This window comes from Globicephala melas, chromosome 15 (genome assembly GCF_963455315.2).
Source record: "Globicephala melas chromosome 15, mGloMel1.2, whole genome shotgun sequence".
NCBI lineage: Eukaryota > Metazoa > Chordata > Mammalia > Artiodactyla > Delphinidae > Globicephala > Globicephala melas.
Genome location: NC_083328.1, coordinates 21,133,438 through 21,146,652, shown reverse-complemented (window position 1 = coordinate 21,146,652; position 13,215 = coordinate 21,133,438). Strand labels below are relative to the sequence as shown.

At 44.5% G+C, this 13,215-nt stretch overlaps 1 protein-coding gene across 3 annotated transcripts in view; it reads left to right on the top strand.

The window, feature by feature from the left end:
• The window catches only part of OTOA (otoancorin), a 74,105-nt gene that overhangs the window by 53,594 nt on the left and 7,296 nt on the right, over nt 1-13,215 (top strand). For 2 of the 3 annotated variants that reach the window (XM_060285445.1, XM_030871470.2), the window contains exons 23-27: nt 2,803-2,990; nt 4,280-4,435; nt 10,235-10,377; nt 10,597-10,733; nt 11,623-11,720. In XM_060285445.1, the coding sequence (XP_060141428.1) occupies nt 2,803-2,990; nt 4,280-4,435; nt 10,235-10,377; nt 10,597-10,733; nt 11,623-11,720 (722 nt within the window). Of the gene's footprint in view, nt 1-2,802; nt 2,991-4,279; nt 4,436-10,234; nt 10,378-10,596; nt 10,734-11,622; nt 11,721-13,215 lie in introns of those variants that run through there. The other variant, XR_009559134.1, reaches the window with a different exon arrangement.

The following is a 13,215-nucleotide window of genomic DNA, read 5'->3' as shown; positions in this document are numbered from 1 at the left end:
CTCTTCTTGGGGTGTGCGGGCTTCTCATTGTCGTGGCTTCTCTTGCTGCAGAGCACGGGCTCTAGAGCGCAGGCTCAGTAGTTGTGGCGCACGAGCTTAGTTGCTCCCGGGCATGTGGGATCTTCCTGGGCCAGGGATCGAACCCATGTCCCCTACATTGGCAGGCGGATTCTTAACCACTGAACCACCAGGGAAGCCCAGAATTACATCTTTGTAAAGTGATTTGGAATCACATCTTGCACTCCTTACTCAGGCCAGTAGGTTTAATGGGTGAACACGTGAAACAAACATTTCAAAACAATTGATTTAAGGACCAAAATGGCTGTGTGGCTATGAATTGCCGTGCTGGGGCCAGGCTGACTGGATTTGGATCCCAGGGCTGCCACTTATGGGCTGTGTGACTTTGGGTAAGCTCTTTAACCTCTCTGTGCCTTGGGTTTTATCCTCGGTAAAATGGGGATAATGAAAATCCCTACCTCATTAGATTATCGTGAAGGTTGGTGGGTTTTAAACCTATAAACATGTACACAACAGTGCCTGGCACGTAGGAAATGCTCAGTAAGTATTAGATATGATTACAAGTATTATTGTGCACCTACTGAGTGCAGACTTGTGCCAGGTAGGAGGGGACAAAGTTAACCAGACCCGAGAATAATTGTAATAATAAAAGTAATCTGTGCTTACTTTCTTTCCTGCCACAAATAATTTTTGAGCACTGACTGTGTGAACAAAACAAAAACCCCTGCCCTCATAGAGCTTACTTTCAGATGGGGTTGGGGGTAGCCAGACAATAAATTACAGACATAAGTGAAGTATGTAGCATGTCGTGTGATGAGTATCAAGAAGGAAAGTAAAGCAAAGGACAGGAGTCAGGGAGCGTGGGATGTGGGGCTGTAATTTGAAAGGAGAACACAGTTAAGGAAGGGCTCACTAAGGTGACATTTGAGGAAAGGCCCAAGGCAGTGTGGGAGTGGGCCCAGTGGGGACCTGGAGTTGGAGTCTTCTGGGCAGAAGGAGTGTGACAGGAGTGGGGGAGGAAGGAGGAATGAGGGGCAGTGTGGCTGGAGTGGGGTCTTATCTCCTTGTAAAGGAGACCCGAAGGTGGGGTTTCATGGCGGCATCGAGCACGGAAATGTCGTGATCGGTCTGACGTTCACCTTGGGTCGTTGCCTCTCCGTGCATTGTCTCGTCCTCACCTCTGTCTATGGGGTGGGCAGTATGCTTTCTCCCAAAAGGAGAATGAGGTTTAGAGGGATTAAGAGATTTGGCCAAAGTCTCAGAGTTAGTCAACGGCAGCTCTTGGAATTGAACCCAAAGCAGGAGATGTTCACCACTAGCCCGTACGGTCCTCGCTGCCTAGCAGTCCGGTTGTCATATCGCCGTGCTCCTACTCTCTGCCTGTGGATACGTGAAAGTAAGACTTTCTGCCCTTGGGGGAGGATGCGCTTAGCTCCGTGCTTAATTGGAGTTTTCTTTAGTTGGTTCTGGGTATTAATTACTGCTGTGCTTATAGTCATTAATGGATTAGCAGAATTATTACTTGCTTTCATTTTAGTTAATTTTTGTGTGTGTTGATTCATTCAATGACTATTTCCTGAATACCTACTATGTGTCAGGCCCTATTCTAAGCCCCAGGAAGTGATAAGACCAAGTCTCTGCTGTACTTTTAAACCATTCTGTTCTCTAATTCTGTACTTTCACTGAATCCTGCTTTCATTGGAAAGTGGGGCAAAGGGAGTCTAGGAGAGATGGGTCTTTTGTCTCCTCCAAGTGGGTTGTGATAAAGATGTTTGAGGACCAGACATGTACCTTTGACCTGGTCTAGTTCTGCCTCTTGATTAGAGTCCAGTGAATTTCCATTTAAGATGCAGTGAAAGGGGCATGGCCACAAGGCTTGGGAAATGCCCAGCCCCAGGTGGCTCTGGGGAGTCTGTCAGCATCAGGGGTCGTCAGCTCCTAAGATAAGAAACCCAGGATTGCTCTTAAGGCAAAGGTTTTCTCTCAGGTTGGGCACATCTGGGCTAGCAAAGACAATATCTCATTTGTGTGTTGCTGAGAAAGTGGTTTGACTAGGCATGGTTCAGCTAACTCAGGACTCATATGGATGGGTTTCTCCTGTTGCCAAGGAAAATGTAAGAGACCCATTTCTCCTCTGTCCTGGGATGGGAAGGCCATCGCCTCCACCAAGATTTTTATGGAGGGCAAATCATCTTCCCTTTCCACACTTAGATAGGAGCGCCCCTTCCTTATAATTCTGGAAGCCTTAACTCTGGGTTGCAAACTCAAATGCATGGGGTGGCTATGGGAGGTAGCATAATAAAAATGGCTAACATGTATTGAGTACTTACTGTATACCTGGCACTAAGTGCTTTATAAATTATAGCACATTTAGTTCTCGCAAAAATTCTATGAGGTAATTTTATACTCATTTTATAGACTAGGAATCTGAGGCACAGAGGGGTTAAATAGCTTTGGATTTGAGTCTAAAGCCAGAACTGTTCACCACCACCTCCAATTGCCTTCAAGGCAATTAGCAGTCCAGTCATAATGATGCAAAGCTCCTACTGTGCGTGTGCTTGTGGCTTTGCGAAAAGTTGGCATTTCCATGATTTCGTTCGGAAGAAATGGCACAAGGGGGATTCACACTGGTCCCTGAGTCCCTGAGCTCAGTTTCTACCCTACACTATTTCTCGTGGATAAATCCGATTGGAGAACAACATTACTCATTTCAATAAAGAAACAGACTCACATTTCCTGAAATGCTCTTTCCTCTGTTCCTTCCCCATGTCGCTCATTCCTCAGGTTGCCATGGAGTCTTGGCTCCCTCCTCCAATGACATCATCAAGCTGGCTGAAGCCAACGCCTGCTGGGCCCCCGAGGGCCTGCTCTGCCTGGGGGAGGATGCGTTCCTCAGGAGCGTGGAGCTGCTGGGGGCCGTCAGGAGCTTCAGCCCAGCTCAGCTGAGGACCCTGAAGGAGAAGGCAGTACAGGTGAAGCCCATCTCAGGGAGGAAGCACTCACAGAGGGAAACCCAACACAGGGTCCCAGCCCTGCTGTGCACAGACCCCTGTCTTTCACTTTCACTTGGGTCATCTTGTTGAAATCTCGCTGCATCAGTTCAGAGCCATAGTTGTGATCTCCGCACCGGGGAGATTTCTAGCTCCTCCCTCCTAGGGCTCTGGCCGGGAATGAGATGTGTCTTGGCATCTGAGGTAGGTTCAGTAAATCAAATTCCGTGGTGCCTCTGACTGAGGTGGTTTCCAGGAACTGTGCCTTTTCTTTCTCGACTCGGAGAACCCCACTGCTGCTTGCAGGAGGTTTTCTCAGAACCTGTTGCAAATTCACCTGAAAACAGAGCAGAAAGGAATAAAAAGATGACTAGAAGTAATTTGCCATCGTTATAAAGATCGCTTGTTTCAGCTATTAGGATGGCTGTGGACTGTATAGTTACCCTTGTGGGGTTAAGACATTAAATTCCTTAAAATGACAACTCTATTTTTTTATATGAGTAATCCAAGTTTATTGTAGAAAAGTCAGAAAATAATAAAGAAGAAAATCAGTCATAATCTTTTACCCAGAGGTAAGCGCTTGTTAATATTTTGGTGTGTTCATCTGAAGCTTCCCAGACTTCTGTGTATGTGTGTGAAATATATTTATATATTTCATACATACGTATATATGCTACAAAATATAGCATCACAGTCACCTACTGTTCAATAGCTTGCTGTCCACACCAACAGTGTATAGTGCGTATTTTTATATATCAGAAATATAAATCTATATCAGTATTTTAAATAGCTCTGTAATACTTTATGGCTGGTTTTTATTTATTTATTTAACCAGTTGGTAGACTTTTAGATTGTTTATTTTTGTTAAGGCCTCAAGGTGCATATTTATACATATTTCTTTGGCCACTTGTCTTATTATTCACTTAGGCTAGATTCCCAGAGATGGAATTTCTGAGTCAAAGAGTTTAAATATTTTAAAAGCTTTTGATGCATGTAGCCAGATTCCCCTCTAAAAAGCATGTACCGATTTACATTCTCAACACCAGCAAATGGGGGTATCCTGTACCCCGTATCTTTCCAATTCTCTTTACTCCTTGTCCAATGGTCAGCCAATTTACTGTTCTTCGATTTTTGTTAACATACATTTCTTTAATTATGCCTGAGACTGAACTTTTCCCATATGTTTATTTCTTCTTTTGTGAATTTCCTGTTCATGTCTTTTGTCTGTTAAAAAAATACTAGTCTAATCTGGCTTTTTTTCTCACCTGGAGGTTTGGGACACGCCTTCGTACTGGAGAGAGTACCATCTCGTCTCCCTGGGGCGCATCGTTCTGGCTCTTACTGAGAGCGAGCTTGAGCAGTTGGATCTCAGCTCCATCGACACTGTGGCTTCCCTCAGCCAGCAGACAGAGTGGACCCCAGGACAGGTAAGTAGATGTTGCTGGACCTTTCAAATATTCTACTTCTGTCTTAATTTTGTGTATATTTTCCTTTACGTCCTAGAACATACTTAATAGTATTTATAATAGTAGCTTTAAAAACCTTTCCTGCTAATTCCATCATAATTGTCATTTCTGAGACTCTTTCTGTTAGCTAATTTTCCCCATAGTTATGGGTTATATTTTCTTATTTGCAAGTCTAGTAATCTTGGCGGGCTGATGGGCATTGTACATTTTACGTCTTTGCGCACCCACCCAATTTAGTGGTACTCCTTTAAAGAGTATTGGGCTTTGTTCTGCATACACTTAAATTACTTTTAGATCAGCATGGTCATTTTGAGGCTTCCCTTTGAGCATTATAAGGGTGAGTCTAGACTGAGCTTTATTCTGTGGTTAATTTATCCCCATCACTGAGACATGATTCTTCTGAGGACTCTATCCAATGCTCCGTGTATTTCAGGACCTCTTCTCTCTGGCTGGTGGGAATGTGAACTCTTTCCAGCTCCATGTGAGCTCTGAGAATTGTTCAGCCTACGGCTTTCTGATGCCTTTTTTGATATTTATGTGGAGTTTCATTCCTTGCATGTGACCGGCACTCAGCCAGACTTGAGAAGACCTCTCTGCAGATTTCTGGAGCTCTCTCTCTTTCTCCGTGCAGTTTCTTCCTCTCCAGTACTTTGCCCAACAAATTATAGGATCCCTGGCCTCTCTGAACTTGGATCTCTGTATCCTCAACTCAGCCTGACCGCTGGGCTTTTTTGGGTTCCCTTTCCTGCTCCATAGCCTGGAAGCTGCCTCTGGGCAGAGAGCAAGGGCAATTGTGGGGCTCACCTGATCTGTCTTCCTTCTCCCAGGATTATAGGCCTGTGCTCCCTGCTGTCCAGTGTCTAAATACAGTTGTTTCATATACTTTGTTCACACTTCATGGTGAGAGGGTGATTCCTGTGTCAGTTAATTCTTCACAGGCTGAAGAAGAAGTTCTGTCCAGAATTTAATTGTTTCAGTTGGGAGGGCAGTTAATCCACTGTATTGCTAGAAAGGAGAGTCTTAGTTGCTCCGTGTTAACTTCATTCTCAGGCAGCCCTCCCTCAGCTGTTGTCTCCAGCGCTAGGCTTATATATCATGTAATTAGCAACCCCAGAAAAAAGTGCCCCTTTCTCATTAATTTTTGAAACAGTCCCAGCATTGACTCCAATCATGCAGTTGCCCGGCCCTAAACTATCTGGTCAGGATTAGAATATGTGGGTTGGCCTGGCATACACCAGGGAGTGGAATCCATCTCACCAGGACCATATGTACTGAGGACGGGGAGCGTGTGTGTCCTAACGATCCCCAAAGATGTCTACATCCGCATCCCTGGAGCCTGTGACTATGTTACCTTATGTGGCAAAAGGGACTTTGAAGGTGTGAGTAGGTTAAGGACCTTGAGATGGGAGGTGATCCTGGTGGGCCCAACATAATCACAAGGGTCCTTAGAAAGGACCACAGATACAGAAGGCAATGTGACAGTGGAAGCAGAGGGACAAGGGACACACTGAGAGATTTGAAGGTGCAGTGCTGCTGGTTTTGAAGATGGAAGATGGGACTCTGAGTCAAGGAATTCAGGCAGACTCTAGAAGCTAAAACAGGCAGGGAAATGAATTCTCTCTAGAGCCTCCAGAACGAACACATCTTGCTGACCCATTTTAGGACTTGAGACCCTCCCAGAACTGTAAAAGAATATATCCATGTTGTTTCAGGCCACTAAGTTTGTGGTAATTTGTTACAGCAGCAAGAGGAGATGAGCACAGGTGGTTCAGCAAAGGAAAAGCATGGTGTTATCAAAGGGAGAATGGACGCTGGGCAAGCAAAACCAAGGCATGGCCCCTACTCTCATGAGCTTTTTGTAATCAGGATTGCCATGTCACGTGACTCTGGGTGGTACCATTCAAAGAGAACATGGTGTGAATTGTGCCCCCCTGGAGTTAGGTAACATGGAGGTCCTGGCCATAAGGATTAAATGAGTTAATACATGTTAAATATGGTGAACAATGCCTGCGACATAGTAGTCAACAAAAATTAGTTGTCTTCATCAGCATATTGTCGTTGTCACACTCCCTCTCTGGTAGTTTAACACCTTCCTCATTTGCAAGGTGAGGGGGTTGGACCCCCAAGTCTGCAGTTCCTTCTACTCTGACGTTCTACAATCCTGGGGTTCCGTGACACTAAAACTGGTTTTGACTGGTTTGAGAAGTGCCACATCACATTTCCAATGTTAAAGTCATTCTGTTCGCAGTCTGGGAGAAAACAGAAGAATATATCCAACTTAGAACCCAGAGTATCTCTTTCCCTTTTTACCAGTTTTCAGTTCCCATGGACGGCAGTGAGATTTATCAATATGTTTGAAGAGGATATGGAAATCAACATTTGCAAATATCATTTGCAGTCAGTTCCTCAACTTCAGCTCCCGATCAAACGCTTCAATGCGTGTTTCTAGATTAATAGTCAGACCTGGCGGAACTACATTAACAGATAGTTCAGCTTAAAAACCAATATAAAGGGAAAAAATAACTACTATAGAAGCCAGAGGGATGAACAGAGAGATTGAAATCTTACAGCTATTCACTTTTCAGTGGTTAATATTGCCTAAAGGTGCTGGTATTAATTGTCTTGGAATCATTACAGATACAGTGCTCCAGTCACTCAAGGAAATACATTGTAGCTTATCACCGTGCAGGCCGAGCTTGCATTTTCCAGGTTCCAGTCGCAAGGACAAGTTAATATCACATCTTCAAAGTAATTTTATTTGAATTGTATTTCTGCACTTTCATTTGAAAATGGGCATGCCTGATGGTTGGGGGGCACAGATTGCTGTGAGTCAATGAATGAAACCTGATTATGAAGACTTAATAAAAGCTAACTTGAATCTCCATCTTTCCTTCATCCCCAAACATCTTCACTGGCTCTGAAGTCAGACTGCCCAGGTTGTAATCCTAGAACCATTATCTACTAGCTGTGTAACCTTGGCATAGTTACTTAACCTCTCTGTGCCTCAGTTTCCTCATCTGTGAAATAGAGATAATATTAATATTTACTTCCTAGGGTTGTGTGAGGATTAGATGAGATAGTATGTGTAAATGGTCAAAGCAGTGTTGGCATACAGTAAGCATTCAATAAATATTAGCTATTATTACTTTGGATGCACATTGCCATTCAAAGACATTTAAATCTAAACGTTGTGTTACTGAAATTCACTTACAGTACCTGTGAGCTTTGTAATCATTGAGGGGAAACTTCATGAAGACACTGACCAGTCCAATTTGCAGAGACGTGGGAAATCTCTCTGAAGCCAGTCCATCACATGACAGCAATAATCTGATGCCATTTCGAAGGAGTAGATATTGCCTACAACATCTATAGCTCACTCACTCAGATGTTCATTCATTCATTCAAAAAGTACTCATTATTCCCAAAGTACCCTAATATGGGCCAGGCATTGTATCAGGTACTAGGGATGCAGGAGTGAACTAGCTGGCTATGGTCTTTGTCTTTGGAGATGCTACTGGGTGATACAGATGAAAAGTTGAGTGATCAAGGTGAAACATTTAATAAATTTTGGTAAGTGATAAGCAGAAAATGGACAAGGTGCTCATGGAAATAGTGGGGAGGGAAGCTACTTGGGATGGGGGAATCCAGGAAGTCTTCTCTGAGCAGGTAGCATTTAAACAGACCTGAGGGATAGAGAGACAACAGCCACGTGAAAAGTGGAATCCCATTTCAGCGTTTCGCAATCTTTGCCAATACTTTTTCTTAACGCTGGAGTGATCTATAGTGTGTGATGGGATGGGAGATTAAAGGGAGATGGGAAGATTCACTGTATCCCTGTGACCCTCACTTGCATTCAGGAGATGTTCGTCCTTGGAGGTCTCCTCCCTATCTTTGCCTTGTGTGCTCTGGCCCTTTTGTAATCTTCTGCATCTGCCTCCATGAGCCCTGAGGAACCAGACAATTATACAGCTCAAGAGATTGACTTGGGTCCTTCCTCAGATCCAACATATCTGGATCAAATTAATCAGGGTTAATCCAGTTACAAGTGACAGAAAACCCAACTCAAAGTGGCTTGAACAAGAATGGAATTGACTCCCATAACTGAGAAGGTCAAGGGTGGAATTAAGGTATGGCTGGATCCAGGGGCTTCAACACTACTGTCAGGAAGCCATCTCACACCAATTTTTTTTTTTTTTTTCCTGCGGTACGCGGGCCTCTCACTGCTGTGGCCTCTCCCGTTGTGGAGCACAGGCTCCGGACGTGCAGGCTCAGTGGCCATGGCTCATGGGCCCAGCCGCTCTGCGGCATGTGGGATCTTCCCGGACCGGGGCACCCTGCATCGGCAGGCGGACTCTCAACCACTGCGCCACCAGGGAAGCCCATCACACCAATTTTTGACCCTGCTTTCCTTTACGTGGGCTTTGTTCAGAGGCAATTTCTTTCTTTCTTTTCTTTTTTTTTTTTAAAATAAATTTATTTATTTATTTTATTTTTGGCTGCATTGGGTCTTAGTTGCTGTGCGTGGGCTTTCTCTAGTTGCAGTGAGTGGGGGCTGCTCTTCGTTGCGGTGCACGGGCTTCTCATTGTGGTGGCTTCTCTTCTTGCGGAACATGGGCTCTAGGCGTACGGGCTTCAGTAGTTGTGGCACGCGGGCTCAGTAGTTGTGGCGCATAGGCTTAGTTGCTCCATGGCATGTGGGATCTTCCCAGACCAGGGATTGAACCCACATCCCCTGCATTAGCAGGCAGATTCTTAACCACTGCACCACCAGGGAAGTCCCCAGAGGCAGTTTCTTTCCATGTGTTGAGTTCTAGCAGATTCAGGTGTTTGTCCTTCCAAGGTCCAGTCCACAATAAAGAAAGCTCTTCTCTTCTAATTGCTCCAACCAAAGTCCTGGTTGGTTTTGACTGGATCACATGCCTAATGTAGAACCAGTCACTGCAGCCAGGCTAAGAGACAAACTGACTGGCCAGGACTAGGCCACAGCATCACCTCTGGAACTCAGAATGCAGTTAGCTCCAATTGAACCACATGAAGTGAGAGAGTAGGAGGTCTGGCTCTCCAGGGCAGGTCATGAATAATCAATGGTCACTATACTAAAATTACAGGGACCCTACACTACACATCAGCCCCTAAATCAAAGCTCATTGAAGAGATTCCTGTGTGGTTTTTTAATGCCAAAGGATTTAACGTACTACTCCCTGGAATTGAAGAGTGAGAGGCAAACCTATTTCAGGGTAGATTTCACGAAGGTAACATTTGACTTGAACTCCCAAATAGAAGGATGGTCGGATTTTAACAGTTGGGAATGCAGGAGGGGCATTTCAGATGGAGGCGCTGACTTGGGTAAAGGTGCAAAGGCAGAAAATTACAAGGTCAGAAAGTTGTGACAACTGTTGCTGGAAAAGTCTGGATCCTGATGCAGAAGAACTTAAATGACCAAACTATGTGAAGGTCATGAGTGATGAAGGGAATAAGCCAGCAGACACAGACACAAGGTATAGGTGTCTTTAATACTGGTGAAGGATACAAGAGCTTCACGGCCTAAAGATGCCTCCATAGATCAGGGGACATACTCCATAGAAGCAGGACCTTCAGGAGGCTAACCTGGATGAGCGGCTGGGATGATTTGGAGTGGGGAGTGTGTTCGGAGGAGTAGGGCGGGCGATCAGTCAGGAGGCTGGCTCCGTTATCCCCTCAGACCTTGGGGTCTTGATCATCCCTGGATAGTTCATTTCCTATCCTCCCACATTTTTATAGGCTAAATCCATTCTGCAAGGGTTCCTGGAGGATTCAGGCTATAGTGTCCAGGATCTGAAGAGCTTCCACTTAGTAGGACTTGGTGCAACCCTGTGTGCCATGAACATCACCGAAATCTCACTTATAAAGATCTCAGAATTCAGGTAACCAAAACACTAGTGTGCAAAATAGCAAATGATTGATTGGTTCGTTCGTTCATTCATTCAGCAAGATGTTCTCTGCTTCCTCATGCTTTGCAACTTTTCTGGGCTAAAATAGGGAGTGAGATTAGCTGGATCATTTTTTGGTGCTGAAACCTTCTGCATATCTTTTTTTGGCCGGAGAGTCTCCCAGGCTCACACTACATCCTCCCTCACAACCAGGGTGGTGGTGGCCAGAATTGGGACCCTGGTCTGCAGCACCCACGTCTTGGCAGAGTTTAAGAGGAAGGCAGAAGTTGTGTTTGGGGGGCCCACCGAGTGGTCCAGCTCTGTCCTGCAGGAGCTTGGGACCATTGCAGGTAAGAGACACCTTGAGTATGCCTTTCTCTCCCTTTCCAACCTTAAATCTGGGGACAGAAACAAACAAAATAATGAAAGAATCAGGACAGAAATAAAGATGCAGACGTAGAGAATGGACTGGAGGACACAGGGTGGGGGGAAGGGTAAGCTGGGACGAAGTGAGAGAGTGGCATGGACATATATACACTACCAAATGTAAAATAGACAGCTAGTGGGAAGCAGCCGCATAGCACAGGGAGGTCAGCTCGGTGCTTTGTGACCACCTAGAGGGGTGGGATAGGGAGGGTGGGAGGGAGACGCAAGAGGGAGGAGATATAGGGTTATATGTATATGTATAACTGATTCACTTAGTTATACAGCAGAAACTAACACAACATTGTAAAGCAATTATACTCTAATAAAGATGTTAAAAAATAAAGGTTAAATAATATAGTGTTGAAAAAAAAAAAGAATCCTTGACCACGTGTAGTGACTATCTATAGAGTTATGGTAGAACCTAGATTTCATGACTTCAAGTTGCAGAGGGTGGGGTCTGCAAGTCTGCTTTTTAAACAAGCTCTCTTGGTAATTTTTGTTAGCTAAAGTGGTTTAGAATGTTATTTAATTGGCTCCAAAATAGATTTATACACAATTTGAAATTTGTGTAAAGTGAAGCTCCTTCTGGGCGTACATCTCCTTGTAGGAGACCAATCAGGGTTAACGTGACCCACATTTTTTTTCCTGAGTTGATTAAGGAACCTGATTCCCCAGTGTGATTCTCAGGGACTTTTTGTAAGGAAAGATGTTTGCCTAGAACACGCAGATCTGTACGTTATGCAGCACCATTAATAAAACAAATGGAGTTCTGATGGCTTGAACTAAACCCTCATGATTCCTTTTTCTCCCCAGCTGGATTAAGTAAGGAAGAGCTCCGAATGCTTGACAAGGATTTGATGCCATATTTCCAGCCATCAGCAATCAGATGCCTCCCTGATGAGATATTCAAAGTAGGTACTCAGTTCCTCAAGGAGAATGGGAGCTTGACCCTATTTCAAATCACACAGGGAGGCAGATGGTGGGCCTTGGAGTCTAGGGACCTGCAACCAGCCTTCTGCTAATAGGGCCAGAGGAGAGCTGTGTGCCAACAGCGGATGGATCACAAGATAATTTTAGGTGTTTTTGTTTTTTTAAGTATTTTTTTCTTCAATTTAAATTTACCTTTTAATTGTATCTATTTTTACGGTTTCCTGCTCTTCGTAGCCACTGGTACTGATTTTCTATTTATGATGGTGTGACAGGTGCATATTCCCTTATCCAAAACCCTTGGGGGCATATATATATTTCAGAATTTGGAATTTTCCAGATTTTAGGAAGATCACTCTGTGAAACTACAGTATTGTAACTTAATACCTTCAGCAGTGTCTGGGGAAGCACCTTGTAAGCCAATGCATTAATATTTCTGTGAAAAAATCTGTGACAGATCACACTAATTGGAATAAGTAGAGACTATAAATGGTCTCACATCAATTTAGATCAGATTTTGCTGGCAAATAAGTTTGTCTTAAACGTTGGAAAAAACTTTGTTTTCTGACTTTTTTGGACTTCAGAATTGCAGATGAGGGATAACATTTCCTGTATAACATTTCCTTTTAAAATAAAATTAAGTAAAATATTTTAATTGATTTTAAGAAAAGTGTTAAGGAAGCCACAGTAGGACAGGTGACAAACAGCTATGGAAAAAATTGAGAGGGTTGAGTTGGATCAACTGAGGTTAGGGAAGCAGGGTATCCAGTGAGAGGTCCTTCCTTCCTGTCCATGTACAAGATGAGGAGAGGGTTTGGTGGGGACAGTCTGCTCTGATGTGGAGTGACGCTGGTGTTCTTGCCCGCTGTGTAACTTGGAAACACATTCTGTCCATAAAAACTGGATAAGGCACACACAGGAGGCTAGACAAACTCCCATGATGCAACATCATTGGTTCATTTTAATAAAGAGAGCGGACCTTGAACCGCTTCAGCACCCGGGACAGTTCCCAGCACAGAACAGGTGTGATAGCTGTTTAGGGGAAATAAGTCAGTCAGAGTCCTTAATGCCATTGAGCTTCTCCTCTGGGGGCTCTGCACGGGGTAGGCAGCTTGGTTCTTGATGCTGGCATGTTGCTGAGCACTTTCTCCTGGTCTTGTTTGGAATGCAGTCTGTAGCTTACCTACTCCAAAAATTCCTAGTGGCCACTTACATTGTGGTAGGCTCCAGCCTGGGCACTAGGATGGGCACCAGCACTCCAGGCTGGTGCACCTGGGATGCACTGGTGAAGGGGTATAACACAGTGCCCTCAGGGGCTTGAAAAGTAACATAAGGGAGTGCAGTGGCCAGGGTAGGGACTGAAGTGAACTGGAGAGCCCTGTCTAAATCTGGGGAAGCTGCTTCTCATCTCTGGCACATTGATGCAGTGTGACAATGTGGGCCAAGTATTGCTGGATCTTCCTTTTTTATCAGAATTCA